The sequence below is a fragment of the Aptenodytes patagonicus genome, chromosome 7, assembly GCF_965638725.1.
Source record: "Aptenodytes patagonicus chromosome 7, bAptPat1.pri.cur, whole genome shotgun sequence".
Lineage (NCBI taxonomy): Eukaryota > Metazoa > Chordata > Aves > Sphenisciformes > Spheniscidae > Aptenodytes > Aptenodytes patagonicus.
In genome coordinates this window covers 28,834,455-28,857,396 of record NC_134955.1, presented here as the reverse complement: position 1 = coordinate 28,857,396, position 22,942 = coordinate 28,834,455, and the positions used below count along the sequence as shown (strand labels likewise).

Genomic DNA, 22,942 nt, shown 5'->3' with positions numbered 1-22,942 from the left:
GTCCCTTGGCACACTGGGTATCTCAGGATTGGGGAGAGGATGTGTTCCTGGGGACATTGGCTTCCTCTGGCTTGGAGGACAGTCATCATGGGGAGCAGAGGGGGAGGTCATTTCCTCCTAGGTGGGTAGGGTGGGCCAAGCCACCCCTTAGAGCAGCCTGAACGCCCCTGTGTTGTCTCCAGTGCGATGGCACAGACCTGACCTCCAAGATCCAGGACCTGAAGCCCCAGTGCCTGGTCTTCCTGAACATCCCCAGGTGAGCAGCCCCAGGACCTGCCCTCGTGTGCTGGGCTCCTCACCCCCATGCCACAGATCCCTGCCCAGGTTTGGGGCAGGCCTGTCCATGCATCACTTGCCATCCCTTCACAGGTACTGTGCAGGCACCATGCCCTGGGGCAACCCTGGGGAGCACCACGATTTCGAGCCGCAGCGCCACGATGACGGCTGCATTGAAGTTATTGGCTTCACCATGACATCCCTGGTGAGTCGGTGCTGTTGCCAGTTGTAACTAGCAATGAGGGGAGCGACTGGTCCCATTGACCAGGCGTTGGCCAGCCCCCCAGCTTCTGTCCTGAGGAGCTGTAGTGCTGGTCTGTGTGGCAGTGTCTGCTCTCTGAGATTTAGGCGAGGTGCTGTCATGCCCTAGTCTCTGTGGATCCTTTCCAGAACTTGGTTCACTTGCGGCATCTGGCTGACAATGGGTGCTCCCCCATCCACCACTCAGTCTATGCTCTGCTCTCACTCTGGATCCTTTCACAGGCTGCCTTGCAGGTTGGTGGTCACGGGGAGCGGCTGTGCCAGTGCCGGCAGGTGGTTCTCACCACGTCCAAGGCCATCCCCATGCAGGTAGATGGAGAGCCCTGCAAGCTGGCGGCTTCCTGTATCCACATCTCCCTGCGCAACCAAGCCAACATGGTGCAGAAGACCAAGCGGCGCAACTCCATGCCTCTGCTCAATGAGTAGGTTCCTCAGATCAATCTGCCACCTCCTCTCCAAAGCAGAAGGGATGGAGGGGGAAGGCATGGGACCGATTCATCAGTCCCAAAGGCGTTTCGATCCTCTCTCAAGAAGGGCCTGGGAAGGGATCAGGTCACAGAAGTATGGCCAGACCCCGATGCTGGAGAAGCTGATGGTGTCAAGCTCCCCACCCTAGTCTGTGCTCTTGCCTGTTTTGGAGGGGTGAGTGGGATAAGAAGAAAGTGGGCTGTCACTTTCTGATCCCTTCCCTTTTCCTTCCCCCCTGCATACAGCCAGCAGCCAGTGCCCGAGCGGCTGCGGATCCGGGTGAGCCGAATCAGCATGCGTGATTACGAGGCACTGCACTATGACAAGGAAAAGCTCAAGGAAGCCTGTGAGTGACCAGCTGAGTGACCAGGGGGTGGGAGCCACAGTCCCCGAGTCCAGCAGTGCCCTCAGCTCAGCTGTGAGGTGTTAGGGGTGGGGCATGGGCTGCTCCCTGAGTTGTGTCTGTGCCCTGTCATGCAGCTGTGCCGCTGGGGATCATTGTGGTTCCAGGAGACAGCGACCTGGAGTTGTGCCGGACCCAAATCGAGAGGCTGCAGGAGGTGAGGCTTTGCGTGGGAAATGGTCACAGATGGATGCCGAGGATGGAGGGGCTCAGGGAAGGGATTTCTAAGCCTCCTCGACCTGCACACACCAACACACATGCTCCTGCTTCTGGTAGCAGGTCACGGTTTGCCTTCACCCCATGGTGGAGGCAGGATCACAAGCTGGATGGCTAGTTGCTCCCTGCTCTCTGGCAGCTTCTTTCTCAGCATTGCTTTTCTGACCTTGTTCTCCAGGCCCAGGGTGTCGGTGGCCCAGAAAAGTTATGGGGCAGTGGAAAAAGCCAGCATACATCCTATGGGGGCCTATCACCCCCTAGGTGTTTGGGGAGGCCTTTCCTCTGTCTCTTTGTTTGCTGTGCTGTGTTCCTTCAGCCCTCTGCAGGCTCCGTGTTTCCTGGCACAGCTCTGCCCCTCCCAGGGTGCCTGGATTAGGGTTGCACCCCCCTCCAACTCTTCATTTACAAGTACTAACTTTTGTGCTCCTGCCAATGTGCTAGTACGTGTCCATGACCTAGATACGGGCTGTGTAACCCTTGCTCCTGGTGAGCAATGCTTTCTAAGCCCACAGCGTGCTTCCTGGTGCTGCACTGCTCAGTCTGATTTTCTCTCAGAAGATTGAAGGGACCTTGCTCAGTCCCCAGTTAGCTGGCTCTTGTGCCTGAGGGAATCCTATCCAGCTTGTGCATAGTGTCCTGCAGGGCTGAGTTGCAGAGCTGCTTGCCCAGGCTGGCACGCTGGCATCTGCTCCTTTGTTCTGCCTGCTCTGCTTGCCTGTCCCCTGCCCACCTTGTGCCCAGGCACTGGTGAGGACATGCAGACAGGCACATGGCTAGCAGCTCCCGGGCTCAGAGGGTAATGCTTTCCTATGACGTCAACCTGGTAGACTGATACCTCTGCAACCTCCTGCACCTCTAAAGCTGTGCGTTGAGGCTGGTGTTCCTCAGTCATCTCGTGGTTTACCTCTTCTCTCTCCTTGGGCAACCACTGTGCTCTAGCCTCAAAGCAGGGCAGGGACCAGGGACCTTGGCCAGGCAGTGTGTAAAGCCAGATATAGCAGCACATTAAGCAAGACCAATGGGACGAGAGAGGGGCTGAGGGGCCGCCCAAAGGCTGTAACTGCACACCTTGCCTTTCTGCAGGATTTCCTTCCACAGCCCTCTGCTTTAGAGCGCCTGCTCTTTCAGGTGCGTATGGCCTCGCTCCGTCCCCCAGGCCCATCTGTCATGTGCACTGTGCCGGTCTCATGGGCTCATCTTGTGGCACCTCTCTCTCCAGTGAGCTGGTGTGTGTTGGCTCCAGTCTGTCCTGTGCAGCTTCCCGTCGCTGTGTGCTGTGCCTGTGTTCAAGTTCGCCTTTCCATCCAAGCACCTGTGGTCCTCCATGTCTGCAGGGACCTCCCAAAGCAGGAGGGATGCTCTGGGGAGAGATGGGGAGGCCAAGAGACGTGACTTTATCCTCTCTTTTTTTATGCAGGAGGGAGATGGAGCCAAACCGAAGACACTGTCATCGCAGAAGCTGTCGCCCAAGTGGTGCTTCCTGGACTGTGAGTATCATCTTCCCCTGGGAGTGCTGATTGTGTCTGAATTTGGGGGAGTGAGGGGACGGACCCTTAGTGACAAGCCACTGAGAGCCATGTGGGACTTGGGACTAATGGACGTTGGGGTCTTTGCAGCCTAGTGCAGCAGTTTTTTGCCCCAGGCTGTGTCTCTGGCTGCTGGCCGTGAGTGGAGCGAGGGGTGTCTGCTGGTCTCCTGCCCCCAGAGCTGAAGCCAGCTTGGCGGCGTGTGTCCTGTCACTGCGGGACTCCTGGGCTTGCTGTCCTGTGTCATGCAGGCAGGGGGCCCCCCTGCTCCAGCATGCTGGGAGTGAGGCTCACCGTGAGCGTCCCAGTAGTATGGGAGCAGGCTCCCCACCAGGCTCCAGCTGCTTCTTCTCCCCTGCCTGAAAGTAGCTTTGTTTTCCCCCTTTGCCTTCACTGACCAAGAGGCTCCAGAGCTCTCCCTCTGTACCTGGAAGTTGGCCGAGAGAAATGACTGCTGGTGGCACTTCATCTCCCTGACTTCCCAGTAGCAGGGCATAGAGCACAGTAGAGCACAGCTGTGGGTTGCAAAGTGGGCCTGGGAAGCCTCGTGCTAGGCAGAGAGGATACAGCTTCTCCCTTTGGGGTTCCAGCCCTGCATATGGGACTGCTGGCGCTGCTGCTCCCAGGTGTCACTACCAGGACTGCTGTACCAGGACCGCTTTCCTTCTTCCTGCCAGTCTCCCAGCAGCAGGTTCTGGGCTCAGGAAAATGTGTCAGGAAAGAGGCCAGAGCCTCATTCAAGACAGCATAGGCTTATTCAAGCAGCTGAATTGCAGGCCTTCAGCAGCAGCTCGCTGACTGTAAATCTCCAGCCAGGACAGGATAAACGGGGCTCTTTCACTCCTCTCATCTGCTCTGGCCCATCCCCACTCTGCGGAGAGAATTCCCCGGGTCCCCAAGGGTCCCACCACAGCAACCTCACCTGGGCAGGCACCAGCAGCCTGGCGGGACACAGGGGAAGTGCCACCCTGTGTGGGGACCCAATTGTCCTGGCACTGTGCTCTTGCTTGTCTGGCTGGTGATGCCGTAAGTCCCCAGCCCCTCCCTCCTCCCTCAGGAGTGGTGGCTTCGTGGGTCTGGCTCCAGCACAGCCACTTGCTCCGTTGGTGTTGAAGGAGCTCCTCTCCTGCTGTGGGGATCTCTCCTCTAAGGAAAAGAGATGAGCAGAGGGATGCACTCAGACAAGCTGCTGCTAGCAACAAGCTGGAGGCTGGTTTGAAGCTCTCTCCTGCTGTCCTAGGAGACAGGGGCTTGGATCTACAGCTGGTGGTGGTGTGCTCCATTGTACCTGGCAGTCACAAGCTCTGACATGGTCTTGTGGTGGTCCATGGGACCTTACTCAGTCAAGTCAGCGGGAGGCTGAGCTCCCTCTTCTCCCAGCCCTGCTTAGTACCCCCGTTTCTCGGCACTCTGCAACGAGGTGCACCATGTTAAATTGGAGTAGTTCCTCACCTGGTGCAAGTGAATGCTGAGACATGTGCTGCACAACCCTGAGCTTTGTCTGCTCAAGCTAATGCTGGAGCACCCGAAAGCCCCCAGAAAGGCCACAGCGTCAGCTAGGCGTGTTCTTGCCTTCCCTGTGGCTCCCTGCCAGGAGTCATCGAGGAGGAGATAGCAAGCAAAGGCATGTTGCACAGCGGCATGGTGGTCTGTAGGCCTAAGGAGCTGCCTCTTGAATAAAGAGAACAGCAGGGTCCCAAAGGGAAGGGGACTGCTCCTGGTCAGGGGGTGCTGTTTGCTTTGCTGTACCCTCCATGCAGGCCATGAAGTGGCTGGATAGTTCACCGCCTCTCGGTGGCAGAAAGTGGCTGTCTCCCTCATCCCACACCAAGAATCACTCTGTCTTGCTCTGTCCCTGTCTTACAGCAACGACGGCTGATCGGTTCTACAGGATAGACCGCGCACAGGTGAGTGTGGCCTTGTCCTCCGCCATTGTCTCCCCCGGCATCTGCTGGGAAGGTGCTTGAGTGTCCTGCGTTCACGTGGACCGACAGGCATGCTCAGCCTCAGGGACACGCAGGTCTCGCACTGCTGCCCTGCCCTGTGTCATCCCCCAAGGGGTGGTGTGACGGGCCTGGCCCAGGGCCAGCCCCAGCACCTCTAGGTTCCTGTGGAAAGGGAGGAAGCGTGGGTGGGAGCACAGAGACTTGGGTTGGAAGCCGCCTGCAGGACCCTGCAGCAGAGTGGGTAAGGAATAGCAACGTAGCAAGGCTGGCCAGGCACCCACCGACTGGGGTCATCTTACCCAGCATTAAATACTTTCCCTAATGATCTGGAGAGAGGCACGTGGAGATGAGGTGTACGGGGTCACCTGCTAGGTTGGGAGGAGATGGGAAGCCTGAAAAGGACAAGGAGATGTGGCGGCTTCCCAGACACAGGTCCCAGGACTCTTCGAGCCACCATCACTCTGCTGAGTGAGTGGGTGGGCGACAAGGCATGGCATGTGAGGGGATGGGAGCTATGCAGAAGTAGGTCTTGCTTATGAGGAGGCTCATTTGTGTCTTTCAGGAGCACCTCAACTATGTGACAGAGATCTCTCAGGACGAGCTCTACGTGCTGGACCCAGAGCTGGTGATCACCCAGACCGTGGGCACCTCTCCTGCCATGCCTGACCTTGTTGACTCATCTGCTGCACCCACTGGGCACCATTTTGCATTCCCCTCCTCTTCCTCCTCTCCACCCTCCTCTCCTGCCCCCAGGTGGGTCTGGGGTGGGAGAGAATGGGGTGCTGGACCTCAGGAAGGGTGGGCAGCGATGGGAGAGCCAGGGTTGGCTTCACTGCATCGATCCCTGGGCCAGGTCACAGGGGGGCTCCCAGGAAGCGAGCAGGAATTCAGTGCTGAGTTAGACCAAGTGGTAAGATGCTGTCCCATCTTCCCTGCTCTCCAGCCAGTGCTGCTGGAGGTGGTGGGGCATCACCAGGCAGCTCAGCCATGAGGTCAAGCTCCAGTGCCTGGCCTGTGGGGCAAAGGGCATGGGTGTCTATTGGCCCAAGTCAGGCTGGCCTTGGGTACAGGTGAGCAACAGAGCTGGGAGCAGCAGTAGAAATGGGAGTGGGGATGGGGAAGAACCCAGGTTGGGGAAGAAGCAGATAGCATGACCAAAGAGCAGCAAAGTCCCTTGGCCTGCCTCTGCTCCTGCCTGCTGGAGGAGTGCCACGGACAGGCTTCTCCACAACCATCCCTCCACCCGCCGTGTGCTCTTTTGGGCAATCTGCTGCCAGGACTAGCAGGGTTAGTTATGCCTTTTCTTCTTCCCTTCCAGTGCTGAGCCTGAGTGCTGCCTCCCACACAAAGGTGAGTCCTGTCCCACCCCCTGTCACACCCTCTCTCAGGTCGCACTGTTTTGGGTCCCTGCCATGGTTTTTTTGGCCTATCCTTTCCCTGGCGTGCAGGCAGGAGCCCTGCTGCCTGTGTGCTAGGTGGGAGCACAGAGCCCCACAGGCGGGTGACCCCAGAGGTGGGCAGGAGAGACCTGACAGTGATTTGTGGAGTGGCCCGGCCAGGCGCCTTCCCAACTCTGTTGTGCAGGAAATGGCATGGCAGATGGGTTAATCCCCCACCTGCGGAGCTGAGTGCTGTGGGCTGGGTTGGGGGGCTGTCCTTGCCAGGCAGTGGCGGGAGCTCTGGAGGTGGGAGCACAAGATCAGGGGCCTCGCCGAGCTGAGCAAATGGAAAGAGTTTCCTGGGGCTTGAGCAGAGCCCAGTGCCTGGAAGTGTGAGTCAGTCATGGGTGAGAGGCATCTTGGACGCTGGCTGACGCCCAGGAGATCTGCTCCCCACTTCCATTGCAAGTCATCCTGCCCATGGGCAGAGATCGCTCCCCCTGCATACACACCTCCCTGGGGCTGAAGTCTGGCTGTGCCCCCAGCTACCTGGGGTCTCCCTTCTTCCCCTGCCTTGTCCCTTACATGCCTGAAGGTGGGGGAGCCATGTAAAACCAGTCTGACCAAGGGGTTAGCCCCTGGAGGAGCTCCAGCTGACTGCTAAGCCTCCGGTGCCCAAACCTTGGCCTACCTGGTTAGATAAACGGCATTACAGCTTGACTTTTCTGACCCCAACCCATCTCCCTTCTTTGCAGATGACTTTCTGATAGAAGCTGCCAAGAGTGGCAACTTCAGCAAGGTAGGCGCTCCCGCTGCCTGCTGCGATGTGCAGCCAGGGCTGGCTCTGGGTGCTCGCCCCGCAGCCTGCTCGGCTGGCGTCCCCCTTGGGCTGTGGGAAGCCCTGCCAGCCGCACTCCGCAATTGCCCTGGAGCAGCTCCTGTCGAGGGCCTTCCTCCAGGAGTGGTGGCTGGAAACCAGGCAGGCTTTTGGCAAGAAGCCCTGTTCCTCGTCTGGGGGACATGGAGGGAGGGACTTGGCGGTATGGCTGAGCTGGACAAAGCTCCCTGCCAGGTCCCAAATATCCATACAACCTGCCGAGCACCCTGGGGACATGATGCCGGGGCTTGGAGCTGGGAAAGGCAACTCATCCCAAGCAATCTGGCAATCCTGTAGTTCCAAGAGCTGCACCGGGCTGGAAGAGACCTGATGGTGCGAGACTCCTCGGGCCAGACCGTCCTCCACCATGCTGTCAAATCAGGGAGCAAGGACATCGTCAAATACATCATCGAGAATGGTGAGCTGGGGCCAGGCTGCCACCCTTAGCAAAGGAGCCTGGCAGCTGAAAAAGCCCGACCCTCTGCTCGGAGGGGGTCCTCCTGGGCTTAGATCCCTTCCCTCTGGGTTTGCTACATCCTCCTGGTGTATGGGCTTTCCCTGGCATCTGCCTGCCAGCCCCCATGGCCATTGCCACATTCTGGCAGGGACCAGCATGTCTCTGGGAAACGTTTCTCAGTGTCCTGCTTCTGCCTTCAGGGCAGCTGACCTGTTGTTTTTGGCAGCTCCCACTGAAATAGAGGCTGCTTTATTTTTAGTTAGATATTTCTCTGTAATGAGTCCACAACAACTCTTCTTCCCTGATCTCAGCTGGGCTCAGATGCCGTTGCTGGCCTGAGTGCTTTGGAGCCAGGACCTTTGCAGGCAGCATGGAAAGAAATAGCAGCCCCTATGGAAAGACACAGAGTGCGACTGGGGAGTAGGTGGGTCCGTCTCTGCCCTGCAGCCGGGTCTTATTCATCCTGCACTGTCTTTCTCTCCACAGCCCCTTCAGAAATCCTCGATGCCACAGAGGAGGAGAAGTAAGTTGCTGACCGACTTGCATTACCTATTGGCCAGACCTTCTGTGAGGTGACTGGTTGTCTGGGCACTTATCAGCTACCCTCACCCTAATTACCATCCATGGTTCCCAGTCCACTCTGGACTGACTGGCCCCAAGCAGCATGCCCTCCTCTGCCAGGGCTGCCTGGAAAAGCACGCAACCCACCGCGAGCTCCTGCTGCAGTCAAATTGCTGTCCCTAGCTGCCACCCACACGTGCTGCTTGTCCCTGTTCGGGGGTGACATCTCACATCTCCCGCTTTCTCCTCCCCAGCGGTGAAACCAGCTTGCACCAGGCTGCAGCCTTACGCCAGCGCACTATCTGCCACTACATCGTGGAGGCCGGGGCTTCACTCATGAAGACGGACCTGCAGGTGACGGCGGGAGGGCTGGCAGTGGGGCTTTCTGGGGGGAGCAGAGGGCTGGCAGGAGTGGGGTCAGCAGGAGAGCAGAGCAAAGGTGCTTTGGCTGGGGTCTTTGCCAGCCAGAGAAGAGCTGACATGAAGCACCCATGCTTGCCCAGTGGAGCCCAGCTGCAGAGGGGTTAAATCCCTCTCCTCCCTGCACTTCTCTCCCTGTTGTTTTATTAAATTAGAAGCGAGGGGCTGGAATGTCTCATCCCCGTCTCCCCCTTCCCACCCTCCGGGGTCAAAGCAAGGACATTCTTGCTGTGAGTTCCCTCCCAGCTGCAGGGCTCCCTCTGCTCTCCCCCACGGGCGGCCATGATGGGGGCACTGGGAGCTCCTCTCAGCGGGTAAAGCCGGCCTGCAGGGAGCAGGAGCGGGCAGTGACGGCCCTTTCCCTCGCATGCTGAGTTAATTGAGACATGCCTTGGTGCCGGGGAGTTGTGCCAGCCCTGGCAGAGGAGTTGTGGGAAGGGGGCTTGAGGCCATGTTTTGGTACAGGAGGTTCCCGGGACTGGCAGGCGGCAGAGGGGACGGGGTCGCATCTGTCTGGTGGAGGCTCGTAGTGATGGACTGTAGCAGAGGCAATGTAGTAACAAGCTGAGAAGGTGCAATCTGTGGGACTGGGACACAGGGTAGGAGCCCAGCCGGAGGGTGCAAACTTGCTGGGGCTAGTGGAGCTTGGGGGTGGCCTCAGACAATGTGCAGTCCAGCTGCCATGGAGATGCTGTACAGACAGTCTCTGGCTCTGCTGTTGGAGCATCGCTCCTCCTTGGTCCTGGCCAAGGCTTGGGCCTTGCACAGCTGCCCTGGCTGGAGACTCAGCCAACAGAGGCAAGGGGAGAGGGCAGCTCTGGGGGCACAGCCCCTCTCTGCCTCCAGCCCCCTCATCTGCCTGAAGGAGGGGAGCAGCCCCCAACCTGCCAGCACAAAAGGGAGCCCTGCTCAGACATGACGGCTGCCCCGGGGAACGGGGCTTGCACATACCTGTGCAAACACGTGTCCAGGTTTGTAGCTGTCTGGGGACCCCTCTGCACTGCTGCGCTGACCTCACGTGGGCCCTGGGTCACAGCCTGCCTGCACAGGCATGAGCCCACCTTGTTATAAGCCCCAGTGTCAGACCTGTGGCACGGGTTTGGAGTGGACTGATCCTGCACTCTACAGCGGTGAGGGAGGCTGAGCCTTATCGGTTGGCGTGCCTCAGCCCGGCTGGGCAGAGGGGCCCTGGCAGCTCCGGTTTCAGGCTGCGGGCAGGCAGTGTTGCAGTGGGGCTTCTGCAGGGGGACGGAAAGAAACTCAATTCCTCCTCTGGTCTTTCCCCCCCTTTGTTAAATGAGTGCTTGCATTCAGGGGCTGCGGAGAGGAGGCCCCTGAGGAGAGCTGGCACCGAAGCACAGAGCAGTCTCCCTACCCCTGCCTGCGTGTGTGTGGGACCATGGTGTGTGCCCGGGTCTTGGGGTGCACATGCAAAAGAGGGGGTTTCTTGGTGCATCGCACCTCTCCGCAGCCGTGCGTAGGTGGGCTTTTGTCCACAGCCGCATCCAGGCCTGGTGGGGCTCCATGTTTCTGACCATTGTTCCTGCTGGAGAAATATGGCTGCGGGTCACCCTGGAGGCCCCAGACCCCGCTGCAGCCACCCATGCCCCACTGCGCACCAGGGGACGAGCCGGGCAGGCTGGGCATCCCTTCCGGGGCCGGTTTTCAATGGCAGTGGCAGAGCGCCAGGTTTCTGCGGCCTTTCTCAGCAGCACGGCAGAGCCTGGGCGCTTGGTGAGGAGGAGCGAGGAGCAGGGGGAGGGAAGGGGGAGAGGAGACAGAGCTGGGAGCTGTTAACAGATTTGCTTTTTATGGAGTGCGGGAGTTCATTAGTGGACACAGTCCAGATGGCTGCAATAAGCTGGTGAAATGTGATCCTCCTCCGGGAGCAGGAGCGCTAGCTAGGCTGAGAGAGGGAAGGGGGGTTGGTATTCCCGGGCATTCCCCAGACATACCCCTCATTCCTCACCCTCTCCCGCCTGCCTCCCCAGCTCCGGGGAAGAGCGGGTCACGGGGACCAACCTTTGTCTCCTCTCAGGGGGCTGGTGATGGTCAGGGATAGTTTCTGTCCTGGCCCGCACACAGGGCCAATGGCCCTTCAGGGGACAGCTTCCAGCCACACAGCAAAGTTGGACTCCTCGGGAGCACGCTTTTGCTCCGTGGCAAGCACCTGGGCATTTGGCTACTGTCCACCTCAGGGCTTGGCTGCAGGCTCCGCTGGACCCAGCTGCAGCCACCTTTTCGGTGGGGGAATGGGAGCACCTTTGGGTGCCAAGGCAGCATTTAGGCAGTGCTCAGCGCTCTGATGTCTTTTGCCTCCCCTGTGCAGGGAGACACCCCCAAGCACCGGGCTGAGAAAGCCAACGACCCTGACTTAGCTGCCTACCTCGAGAACCGACAGCACTACCAGATGATCCAGCGGGAGGACCAGGAGACAGCTGTGTAGTGCTTAGCGTGCCTTAGCCCAAGCCAGCTCAGGCAGGATGAGAAGAGGATGATGGCAACTGGCAGAGCTGTGAGTCTGGCCCAGCCCTCCCTAGATGTCAGCCTGGTCCCCGGAGGAGATGGAGACTGCAGAGCTCTGTCCCAGGCTGGGCTGGGACTCTGTTTATGAGGACAGTGGGTATTTGGGACTTGAAACCTGGCTCTTTATGTGTGTCCCCCTTTGCCCCTCATCCACCATGTTCCCTGCCCTGGATGGGCTCCATCCCGCAGCCCTGTTGGGGCAGGCCAGGCTGAAGCCCCGAGTCACCCTTGTACATGGGAGTGATGCCAGTGGCGCATCCGCAGGCTCCTACCTATGATCCTTGTGGGATATTGTTGCTCGTCCCCTCTCCCTGCCAGCAGTGCCCCTCCTTTAGATGCTTGGCTAGGTTCATGTCCTGTTCCTCCTCTCCTGTCTGGCACAGCTGCAGGAGGCACAGGCTGTGCGGGCAGACAACAGAGGCCGTGAACCTCAGACTTTGCCTCAAGGGAAGCACAATGACTTACTGCCCCTGCCTCCTCCTCCCTCCTGTCGGTTTGGGGCTGCCCTGGGTCTCTGCGTTGCCCTACTGGGGCCTTCTGCAGCAGGAGGGAAGTCCCTGGCACACCCAGCCTTTCCTCAGAGCATCTGGGGCTGGCGCAGCTGGAAGCAGGGCAGCTGCTGCCCTCCCAGTTGCCTTTAGTGCTCAGCCAGCCGGCAGTCTGGCCCAGGGCAGGGATGGCATGGAGGAAGGCTACTGAGCCCTCCCACTGTCCTTCCCTCTGCAGGGCTGGGTGGGACAGCCTGCACACCCAGTGTCTGCTGGGCATCTCTTCGTGAGCCTGCTGCAGCACGTAGCCGTGGTGGAGAGCTGTGCTTGGCCTGGGCAGTGGCTGCAGTGGAGCCCGTTATATTCCCCAAATGCTGACTTGGATCCGGCTGCCCTCCCTGCTTCAGCTCCCCCCGGATGCTAGATGTTGCACTGGGCTGGAGGGGCAGTGCTGGGGTCAGTGCTGCTCTCAGGGATTCCCCCCATGCCCCCCAACCTGTCAACACGCATCCTCTGAGTCCAACTCCCGCCAAACTGGGTGCAGGGCTTTGCAGGGAAAACTTGGGAGCTTGCCCAGCCCAGACACAAACTCCCTGGGCAGGCCACCAGCTCAACCTCTCCAGTTTTAGCAGAAAGAGGGATTTGGATGCATAGGAAGCATCAGGGCTCCCAGCCCCAAGTCACACCTGCAATGGGATGGCATTTCACCTACCATCTGCCTTGAGGCACGCGGCACCACAACCCATCTCCCCTGTGGACGCTGTGGGTGCTGAGCATCCGCAGAGGTGTCAAGCCAGCCCTTCAGCAAGCTTTTGCAGCACTGACAGTCTCTGGGACCAGGAGGTACCAGGGGAAGAGGAGGGCTGATGGCTCTGGGCCTTGCAGACCTGCTTGGCACCTTTGGGTGGGCAGCGGTTGCAAAGCGGGTTGCTGCTTGCAGCTTCAGTCCCAGGAGAGGATGCTGCTGCCGCGTGGGGTCTGTGTGGTCCCACCTGCACTCACACCCAGCTGCGCCTGCTGGGTAGTGCTGGGTGGCACCATTCGAATCTCTCCTAATACCAATACCAAAAAAAGGGTATGAGGCTACTGCAGAGAACCAGAATACCCTTAAGGCTTTTTGGCTGGGGGGCAGGGTTCCCTTGGAGGATGGGGTATGCTGTGGTGGGGAGCAGGGGTGCAGGGCAGTGCAGAGTGCCAGGGGCCAGCAGCAGTATTGGCAATTAATGACAATAGCGTCCTGACACATTCAGAGCTGGGATGCTCCAGCAGCGCCCAGAGTTCCCATCAGCACTGCTTGCTGGCCACCGACAGACAAGGCACTGTCATCTTCTCAAAGGTGCAAACTGCTGCCCCCAGCCAGGACGCCCAGCCTGGCCCGCAGGCGTTTACAGCCCCAGCTTCCCCCTTTCTCCCCAGTTTTGTATCTTTCCTTATAGTTTTTGTACAGGTAGTTGAGAGACACACTGTCCCCCTCCCCGCCTGGCCTCTCCGTGCATGCGTGAGCTGAGTTGCTGTGCAATTCCAAGCCTGGCTTGTATTTCGGCGAAGGCGGAGGGGGTGTGGGTCGCCCTGCCTGCAAAGGGCAGGGGTTCTGTGCAATACCTGGGTCTGTGTTTCTTAGACGCTGTTGTAGGACTGTATTTTTGTAACTCTGTGAGGGTGCCGGCTCCAGCAGGCCGAGGGCCTGGCGTGAGCCTGCGTTCCCGTCGCTTTTCGACTTGGATTGTTTGGATGTTGTTGTTTCTTGCCATTGAAATAGAGATGGATGTTTTAGTTACTGTCTCCAGCTGCATTTGTGAGAATGTGGTGGGTGGTGCACGAGTGACACCCCTCGAGGTTGTACCCCAAGGCTTCTGCCTCAGTCCTAACTGGGGGTACTCTGGGGAGTTCCCTACTGGGCCAGGTCCTTGCCCGCTTCCCTGCACAGCATCCCTCTGGGACAGTTGCTGGATACAGTGACTTTGTCCTGAGGGACCTTCTCCCCCACTCTGTAGCATACATCGATATTCAGTGTAACGTGGAACAGGGAGAAAGCGCATCTCCATCCCAAGTGATCCAGAAGGGCTTGGAAGTGTGAGTCAGGAGCTGGCAGCCTGCTGTTCCTGCCCTGCTCCAGTTCCTCCCTGGGGCAGGAGGCAGCAGCCCCGGCGGCAGGCCTGCCCTGCCCTTTGCAGCCGCACAGCTATGAGTGGGTACTACAGCAGCATCCAGCCTCCAGATTTCAAAATGTTTCTGTCGGCCCTTTTTTGTGGTGAGCTGTCCCCAGCCACGCTGCTCTGCGAGGCACGAGCCTGCTTGAGAGCTCTTCCCATTTGTTCCCAGCTCTAGAGGGGAGCATTGGGGTCCTGCTTCCAGTGCTGAGCACTGAGGCTGCAGCGTCAAGGGCTGGGATTATCTCTGGCAGGAGGACTGCTCTCCGATTACAAAAGCAGGGGATTAGGGACACTTCTGCTTCCAGCCCCAGACTCATGAGGATGACTGCGGCCAATGCCGTTTCTCCTGCAGAGTTTCCTTTGCAAAAGGGAGGTAACCACTCTGGCCGACGGCGTGCTGGTGAGTGAGCCGCGGATGGACGTGGTGGGTGATGGGGAACTATACTCATACCTTAAACTCAGATTCCTGAGGGCAGCTTGGCAGCCTGCCTGTCTCTCCTGCCGCCCCCTCTCTGCCCGGAGAAGCAGCCTCCTTCCCCGGCTGCGTTGTCCCTTCCACCCCCCCCCCGTGCCTCCCTTTCATCGCCTTCAGCCTTTCAGCTCCTGCCCGGAGCTAACAGTGGGGGTCTGTAGCGGGTGTAAGGCACACCAAATTGTCCCGGCCTGCCTGGGCCGCTGCCCAGGGACCAGGCGGACGAGTGACTGGGAGGAGGGGGCCCGCTCTGCTTCAGTGCCCAGACCCTGGCGCGTTGGCGCTTGGCCCATGTCTAGGCGGTGAGGACCGTCAGTAACCATGGCAATGAGAGTTTTCCAGCTGCCCCAGTGCCAAATTTATGGTGGGGGAGAGAAGCGTTCCCAAATGCAATCGCTGTGATGAGGGGTGTTAGGAAAGGGGCAGTCTACCTTTGGGGGAGAGCCCTGCCCTTCTCTCCGAAGGGTCTCAACATCCCCCATTTCTCCCTTGCAGCCAGGTGTCAGAGGTCCAGAGGTCTGTCTGGCCTCCCATGGGATGGAAACACACCTGGGGGTGTATGCACAGAGGGCACACGTGCAGGCTGGGGAAGGCCGTGCAAACCCAGCCCCAGCTAAGCAGAGCTGGGATGACAGCAGTTGGCCGTGTTAATGATTACCTGCCACATGCCCACCTCCGCAAGTCTGAACAAGGAAAATGTGCCCCCCATGCACAGCTGTGTCCCCGCGCTGGCACTGCCGCACCGTGCAGTAACAGTGCCCCAAGGACCAAGCTTCGACTGGAGATAGAAAATGAGGAGCCGACATACCATGAAGTATCTTGTGATGTTTTCAGAGGTAAGCAATTGCAGCGAAACACACCTGGGTTGGTCATGCTCCGTCTTTTCCCTCCTTCCCTCTGTATGAGGCCCCTTTCTGCAAGCACAGCCTTCTGCTGCTTGTTTGAGCTGGGAAAGTAGCTGTTCCCCCCCTGCATCCCTCAGAAAGGGCCCGAAGGGACCAAGCACAACCACTGCCGAGAGTGATGTGCACCAATGCATCTCAGCTCTCCCACGCAGCCAGCACCTGTCTCCTGGTCCCCAGCCCGAGGAGGCAACAGGAGGAGAATGGGAACGTCTGGAAAAGGAGGAAGGAGTGAAAATTTGCGTAGGACTTCTCCATACCTTGGGCTGCTCTGCCCTGGGGACCCCAGTGAGGTCTCTGGCTCCTGGCCAGAGATGACTGAGGAAAAGCAGCAGCGCTTGCCACACACCCAGCTCTTTCACAGCTCCACCAGGCCCTGGTTTGCTCATCACAGTCCCATAACTCAGATTTGCAAACCTGATGCCACTGAACCCCGGCCAAAAGCAGCACACCTAGGCCCTTCCCCTTCTTTTTGACCGTGAAGTTTGTCTCCACAGCTTTCTTCAGCTTTGGTTTAAAGGTTCAGTGATGGGGGGCTGGGGGGGACTATTGGCTTTGCTACCTGTCTAGTTGTCAGGACCCATTTCTGTACCCTGTGCTCAAAGGTATGTCCAGACCCCTCGCCACCCAGAGCAGCACCCATTGCTGTGTGTGCAGCGGGCAGGGGAGATGACATGCTCCCACGATTGCCAGCCCTCCTCGAAACCTCTGCAGGTGTTCAGGAAGTTGCCAGCAGGGTGCGAGTTAAATGCGGGAATCTCTCAGAAAGCGATTCCTGGTTGTGAAGCAGCTCATAAAAACCAGCCCCCACCCCCCAACCCTACCTGTGGTGGCCCTGCTCTCAGCAGCCTTCTTCCAGGGTAAGGGGTGGAAAAATGGCTCTGTTCCCTACCACAGCCCATTCTTTTGACATGACACTCCCCTTTCTGGCTGGTAACTCCAGAAGAGAGTTGGCTTGGCCCCTGCCTCTCCTCACCTCCTGAGAAAAGGGGGTGGATGGGGGGGAGGGAGCAGTCACGTCTTTAAGGTCCTTTCATCCCCAACCAGCAGCCTGATCACATATCACTGCTTGGTCCAAGGAGAAGGGCTGCAGCGTGTCTGAGCCGGGGACGAGCAGGTCTCGAGGGCTGGGGCTGGGGAGAGGCCTGGGTCAGCATGAAAGTGATGTGCTGCTTCAGGTACCCCCTCCCCGTACCCTCTCACGAGGCACAGAGCAAGCAGAGAGGGATGAGAAGGGCAGAGACCATGAAAAGTCGGTCCATCATTGCCAGTGGCCTTGATGGGGAAGGAGGCATCCACGGAGCTGGTGGAGACACGAAGTGGTTCTCTTCACTCCACGTAGCCCCAGAGGTGCCCCAGAGGCCATCCTCCAGCGGGTCTCAGAGCGGCGGGCCCCAGGGAAGCCCTGCCCAGCTGTTCAGCTTGCCCCCCTTCAGCCACTCTGCGGTGCTGGGGTGTGTGGTCAGCTGAACCCTCACGGCTTCATTGGTACCACGCTGCAGAGTCCGGGGGAAGGTGAGACACCCCGCCTAGGGCAGGGGACACATGGGGACTTGCCCCGCTGGGGCCTGACCCCTCCGGCCCAGCTCCCCGTGCCGGGGAGCCCAGCACACTCACCGGCTGAGCAGGGCCCGCCGCCGGCCCAGCGCTCCCCCCTCCCCGCTCCCCGGGGCCGCCCCTCCGCCGGCCGGCCGGCCTGCCTGCCTTTGTGCCTGGCCGGGGGGGCAGAGGAGGAGCTTGCGAAAAGTTTTGGGCTAAAAAACCACCTTTTTGCTGCCAGCCGAGCCCGACGTCAGGGGCCGCTGTGCGCTGCGCGGGGGCTCCGCACGCGGCCGCCACACAAAGGCAGCAGCTCCGCACCGCTCCGCGCACCGCTCCGCAGGTGAGTGGGCCCCCCCCGGTACTCGGGGTCGGACCCCCCCCCCCAAGCCCCCGCGGACGGCGGCGCCGCCCGCCCGACGCCACGGGGATGGGCGCCTCCGGCAAGGCGAGCGGCGACCTAACCTCGCCTCTCCGGGGAGGCGGCAGTAATCCAGGCTGAGGGCTCCCCGGCGGGGGAAGGGGCTTTGCCGGGGTGGGGGACACGGCCCTGGCTGGGGAGGAGCTGCAGGAAGGGCAATTGGGGCAGGGGTTCCGGGGGCGGCAGCCCCCCGGGTGCGGGCTTGCCTGCAAGGAGCCAGGGAAGTGCCTGGAGGGCTGGAGATGGGGAAGGAAGGGGTTTTGGAGGGAGGCAGGGCTCCTGGAGAGCAGGCAGCAGGCAGGGGTTGAGGCAGGGGCCCGGGATCTTAGCCCCCCCCCCCGTCCCAACTCGGGGGGCATCCCACACCGGGTCGGGGAGGCGCGCTTAGGTGGCGGGAGATGCTCCGGCTGGAGCCCGGGGAGCTGCTCCCTGCTTGGCCACCGCCAGCCTCTCCAGGGGGCGAGGGGGGAGACCGGCCAGAGGGGAAGGGGCTGTACTGGGGTCACGGCAGAGCATCTGCCCTGGGGAGGGAGCAGAGCGTAGAAGCATGGAAGGGTGCTGCCTGCTCCCCTCTCATCCCACAGTGCATAGGCAGAAGGCAGAGCAAACCCTTTCCCCCTGTAGCACCTTTTCCTCACTTCGAGGGGAAGGTGAGGCCATCTGCTGGAAAGCCCCACAGCCCCCGTGGCTCTGCTCCCCTCCGGTACCTCCAGCAGAGCTCCTGGTCATGATAACACCTTGGCTCATGGGGAAAAGCTCAGTCTCCCCTCTCCTGGCAGCAGGGAAATTCCTGCTGGCGGGGTGCTGGGTACCCCAAGTCATGGGCTTCCCGAGCGCTGGGCTCCCTGCCCAGAGACTGGGGAGCAGCTCAGCCCGTGGAGGGAGGGCAGCAGTCCTGCGCTCACCTCTGCCAGAGCCGGCTGCAATTTGAGCCGAGCCAAGAGGTCCTGCTGCTGGAAGAGGGGCTGTGAGGGGGCTGACAGACGCCCTGCTCCCAGGAGAGCGTCAGGGTGGAAGCGAGGGGACAGGAGCTGGGGAGGATGGCGTGGCCCATGCTAGGAGAAGCACTTGCCGGTGGCACTGCCTGGCCCTGAGCGGTGTCCAGAGAGGGGTCTAGGCTCTCCCGTTGGCAGTGGTGGGTATTTTTTTAGTGCTGATCCTAGATTATTCAAACCCAGGGCAGCTAGAGGAGGGAGGGGAAGGGGAAAGGGGGGACTGCTATGGTGTGGCCAGGCTCCAGGCTGCTCCACTCATGCAGCCCATTCCTGGGAGAGACCAACGCAGTGTGAGAGCCAGCTGGGATCTGAGCAGGAGAGGAGCCAGGGCCCCGCAGGGATGCGGGAGGAGCTGGGCTGTGCAAACACGCCTGAAGGTGCTGGCAGCCCAACCAGGAACAGCTCTTGTTTGACTGGCAAAGAAGGGATCAGACTGTTTGGAAAACCAGTTGGAAAACTGCACTGCCTTTCCCTTATGAATGCTTTAGGATGAGCCATGGCTGAGGGTCCCTGCAGAACTTTGCCTGGGGGATGTGATGTGCCAGGCAGAGCCTGGGAGCAGATCCAGGAATCCCTGGGGCTGTAGCTGGGCTGCCCCTTGGAGGCCCCCCCTCCCACATCCCTGTGTACACATGGGCAGGACCCCACAGTACCCTTGCCGGGGGGAGTGACGGGCATCCATGTCTGGAGGCGAGGCAGGGGTGAGCACAGCAGCCGGGGGTCTGCCCTGGGTGTTCAGAGGCCGTGTCTGCAGGACCTGAGCTGGAAGGTGCCGGGCTGGGAGGCGGTTCAGGAGCAGAGGGAAATGCTCCATGGCAAAAGATGGAAGAAGTTTACAGAGTACCTGAAATCAGGGAGATGCTGTGAATAGTGCGGGTGTCGGAGGTGTTGCCCTGACAGAAAGTGGGGCAGGAGTGCCAGCAACTCAGCTTAGCCCCAGCCTTGCTCTCTGTAACTGGGCCCTCCGGGCTGAGCTCTTGCTCCCTTTGAAGGCAGCTGGATGGGAACAGGGCTGAGCCATGCCGTACTCGGCAGGATGGTTCCCAGCCAGGCTGGGCGAGGGGGCAGGCAGCTCTCACCCCCTCAGCTGTGCCTTCAGCCAGCTGGGCTGTGTAATTCCCTGTGACAGTTCAATGCAGAGCGAAGCCGGCAGCTTCGTGGCAGCGGATGCATGAAAGGTGAGTGTGCTGGAGCCTGAATAATGCAAGGAGCTGCTCTCTCCGGCACGCTGCCCGGGGAGCCTGGGGGCAGGGAGCAAATGCTGACCCCGGGCTCTTCCCTGCACTGCTTTCCCCTGGGACACGTGGTGCATCCTGATCTCTCCATCCCAGTCCCGCCAAGCCCATCATGGAGCCAGGGCAGGTGCTATGTATTTGCTGGCTGGCTGCTGCCACGCAGATATGGGTGTCATCCTAAAGAGCAGGGCAGTGGGGGAGCGGGGAAGGGGCCACTAGACTTGAGACACCGGCTCTGCACGGCTGCACTCCTGCTGGGAGAGGGAGCTGGGACCCCAGTGTTGGCAGCAGTATCCCACAGAGGCTCCTGGTGGCAGCTGGAGGGGTGCTGTCGCCTGGCCCAAGGCCACCGTGGTGGGGTGGGCAGGGCCCCAGGAGCTGCACCCTTGTGTGTATGCACCCTCGGCCCCGACCTGCTCCCAGGTGCATGCACACGCCTGCACACTCCTTCCCTGCATGCAGGGGTGCTGTGCTGGCGGCCGCAGTGCCAGCAGTGGGTGCAGCTCTCCTGCTCCATCTCTCCAATGAGCTCGCACACTGTGGGGACTTTTTTATTTGGTGTTTAATCCACTGGTTTAGCTCTCAGAGCCCTCATGGCAGCAGGTTTGTTTTTGCTGGGCTTTTTTCTTTCCCTCCTGGATGCCTCTGGAGCCGGAGAAAAGTACTATGGCAGCTGCACTCCCCAGGCCCTGGGGCTTTTCGGTGTGGGGCAGCAGCCTGCTGGGTGCTGGGTAAAGGAGCCACAGAGAAATACAGGGGGGGTAGGGGCTGGGGACCGGCACTGGAGAGCAGGCAGGCAGGGACTGCTTTGCTTTTGGAGGCGCAGGAGCAGCATGGGCCCTGCTGCAGCCTGGTGCTGGGTGCACCCAACCAAAGGGCCTTCCCTGGCTTCTGTGTAGGGTGCAGGGGTCCTCGCAGAGAGCATTTTGGCCACACTTAGGGCAATGGGGGGCTGTAGGGATGGGAACAAGCCTCCAGTTCAACAGCTCCCTGGCCGGAGGCAGTTGCTGAGGTGCACAGTTAACCTTCCTGTTGCAATTAATACACACAGTCTAATGGGTGGCAACGAGCAGGGTATGGGGGTGTACACACGTGCACGCACACACGCAGGTGCATGTGTGCAATGGAGGCAGCTGCCATCTCACTCCCAGGCAGGCTGCCCACAGCTCACCGTGCCCCCTCCTTGCTGCTGCATCGCGCCCTGACCCCTTGTCTGCCTCACCCTCTCCCTCCTCCCCAGGCAGGATGCAGGTCCAGGGCCTCCTCCTCCTCCTGGCGCTGATCCTGCTGGCCGCCACCGCTGAGGCTGGCAAGAATAAGAAAGGTGAGGGGCAGCCCGGGGCAGGGGGTTGGGGGCTGGCGGCAGCCTGGGGTGTGCTCCCATGCCCCCACAGCGAGCACCCGCTTCCCCTTCCCTTGCAGAGAAGGCGAAGAAGGATGGCTCTGAGTGTGAGGACTGGCACTGGGGACCCTGCGTCCCCAACAGCAAGGACTGTGGCCTGGGCTACCGTGAGGGGACTTGCAAAGATGAGAGTAAGAAGCTCAAGTGCAAGATCCCCTGCAACTGGAAGAAGAAGTTTGGAGGTGGGTGCATGGCGGCGGGGTGGCTGGGGACTACCCTGTACTGGGTGGCCGGGGCTGGTGCCCACGCCAGGTCCTGGCCGGCTCTGACGCCTCTCCCCTCTCTTCCAGCTGACTGCAAGTACAAATTTGAGAGCTGGGGGGGGTGTAGCGCTCAGACAGGCGTGAAGACTCGCTCCGGCATCCTGAAGAAAGCCCTGTACAATGCCCAGTGCGAGGAGATTGTCTATGTGACCAAGCCCTGCTCTTCCAAGATCAAGTCAAAGTCCAAAGGTCAGTCCCCACCGCTCCTGTCCCCAGAAGGGTCCTGCTGGGACCCCGGGCAGGGGCTCTCCAGGGGTAGCTTGGCCCGTTGGGGTTGGGCTTTGCTGGTGGTGTGGGGGATCACGTAGGATGCTCTTCACTCTGCATCAGTACATGTGACAGTCCCAAAGTCCAGCTGCTGGCTGGGTGGGATGCAGGTGCTGCTAGGAAAAACCCTGGTCCGCCCACCCAAGCCCACCATTGGCTTCGGTGGGACAGGGATTTCCCCCTCTCCTCAGTGGGGCTGATGCAAAACGTGGCTTTGCATGGTGGGGGGAGGTTGCCTGCAGGGATGCGGCCCTTGCACCATGCCAAGCTGGCCATGCTGGCTACATTTCTGCCACGGCAGCACCTGGGGGATCAGTGAGCTGCCAGCAGACACACTAACTCTTGTCTCCTGTGCTTCTCGGATGCAGCAAAGAAGGGCAAGGGGAAGGACTAGAGCAGGAAGCCAGCATCCTCGTCGGCCCCTCGACACAGTGCCCACGGGGCTGGATGCCCAGCTGCAGCCGGCCCACGCTCCAGTCTTCCTCCTCCTCTCCTTCCTCCTTTCCATGACTTCCTCTTTCACTGAGATGCCTTGTTTTAATCACTAGTATTGTAGAGAGCAAACCCACCTGCCCCACAGGAGGGGCTGCCCCCCTCCCTGCTGCCCTGCCGCCGCTGCCAGTGCATCCTGCTTGCCTCCTCTTGGCTGGTGTTGGGGTTTGCTGGGATGCACCTGGAGAGCTGGGATGGGAACACACATTTTTCCACCCTCTAGCACAAATGACTTGCCTTTAGCAAATCCTTTGGCAAGCCCGGGAGCCTTCTCACTCCTCCGCCAGGTACCAGTGCCGGAGGGAGGGGCTGGGTGTTGAATGCCCAAGTAACTCCATCACTCATGCCCCTTACTCATGTGAGGACTGCTCTCAGCTCGAGGGGCTTCTTCCAGCATCCCTTCGGCTGGGGCATGACTTCCCTGCAGCAGCCGGGGAAAACAAAGCCACCGCCCCCAGGAACCTTGTTCCTTCTCCTCCATCACTTCTAACTGTGTGTGTCCATGCCAGGGCTGCAGTGATGCAGGGCTGCAGTTCAGTGCGCGAACACCGGTGCTGGGTGGGACCTCTCACTTCTTTTGGAAAATGGGGTTTGTTTTCTTTTCCAATAAAAATCTTTTTAAAAAAAATATCAGAACCCACCTGTCGTCCCCACGAGGTGCTGCTGTGCTGGAAGCCCCAGCAAACCCCAGCTTTGCCGACCCCACTGGGACCAGCAGTGAACTCACCGTGCGGCTGGCAGCAGTGGCCTGGGTGCCACCACACACAGCCCTGGAGAAGGTGCATGGGTCAGACCTCATGGCCTCTTCTTGGCAGCACTTTGGGCTGCCCCCCTTGCTCTCAGAAGGAGGGATGGGGCTGCCACCCATGCGCTGCAGGAAATGTCACTGGTGGGTGACACTGGGAAGCTGGTGAGCGACCGGGTGACAACTCATTCACTCCTCACGCCATGGCCATTGGTTTCTGGTCCGAGGTCTTTATTTGTCTCGGGGTGGGTT

At 60.1% G+C, this 22,942-nt stretch overlaps 2 protein-coding genes across 5 annotated transcripts in view; both read left to right on the top strand.

Moving 5' to 3' along the window:
• Positions 1-13,577, top strand: part of DGKZ (diacylglycerol kinase zeta) — a 54,265-nt gene extending 40,688 nt beyond the window's left edge. For 2 of the 3 annotated variants that reach the window (XM_076344559.1, XM_076344560.1), the window contains exons 18-31: positions 183-256; positions 370-481; positions 760-959; positions 1,251-1,351; positions 1,486-1,565; positions 3,042-3,111; positions 5,017-5,057; positions 5,659-5,849; positions 6,415-6,446; positions 7,231-7,274; positions 7,650-7,770; positions 8,296-8,332; positions 8,625-8,724; positions 11,120-13,577. In XM_076344559.1, the coding sequence (XP_076200674.1) occupies positions 183-256; positions 370-481; positions 760-959; positions 1,251-1,351; positions 1,486-1,565; positions 3,042-3,111; positions 5,017-5,057; positions 5,659-5,849; positions 6,415-6,446; positions 7,231-7,274; positions 7,650-7,770; positions 8,296-8,332; positions 8,625-8,724; positions 11,120-11,236 (1,320 nt within the window). In that variant the 3' untranslated portion in view covers positions 11,237-13,577. Of the gene's footprint in view, positions 1-182; positions 257-369; positions 482-759; positions 960-1,250; positions 1,352-1,485; positions 1,566-2,707; positions 2,753-3,041; positions 3,112-5,016; positions 5,058-5,658; positions 5,850-6,414; positions 6,447-7,230; positions 7,275-7,649; positions 7,771-8,295; positions 8,333-8,624; positions 8,725-11,119 lie in introns of all 3 variants that reach the window. The other variant, XM_076344557.1, reaches the window with a different exon arrangement.
• A 3,562-nt stretch (positions 13,578-17,139) lies between these two features.
• MDK (midkine) lies at positions 17,140-22,577 on the top strand. 2 transcript variants are annotated; one of them, XM_076344556.1, is made up of 5 exons: positions 17,140-17,213; positions 20,762-20,845; positions 20,944-21,105; positions 21,214-21,375; positions 21,822-22,577. In XM_076344556.1, the coding sequence occupies exons 2-5, from the start codon at positions 20,767-20,769 to the stop codon at positions 21,845-21,847; spliced, it is 429 nt and encodes a 142-aa protein (XP_076200671.1). In that variant the 5' UTR covers positions 17,140-17,213; positions 20,762-20,766; the 3' UTR covers positions 21,848-22,577. The 2 variants fall into 2 exon arrangements, with proteins under 2 accessions (XP_076200671.1, XP_076200670.1); XM_076344555.1 differs by having other exon boundaries at positions 17,165-17,213; positions 20,766-20,845.
• Positions 22,578-22,942: the final 365 nt, after the last annotated feature.

What these genes read in the sequence shown, in the direction of transcription:
- MDK (XM_076344556.1), top strand. Translation starts at nt 20,767, where the DNA reads ATGCAGGTCCAGGGCCTCCTCCTCCTCCTGGCGCTGATCCTGCTGGCC. An exon ending in CTGGAAGAAGAAGTTTGGAG is followed by an intron (nt 21,106 to 21,213) that starts GTGGGTGCATGG and finishes CCTCTCTTCCAG; the next exon opens with CTGACTGCAAGTACAAATTT. An exon ending in GATCAAGTCAAAGTCCAAAG is followed by an intron (nt 21,376 to 21,821) that starts GTCAGTCCCCAC and finishes TCTCGGATGCAG; the next exon opens with CAAAGAAGGGCAAGGGGAAG.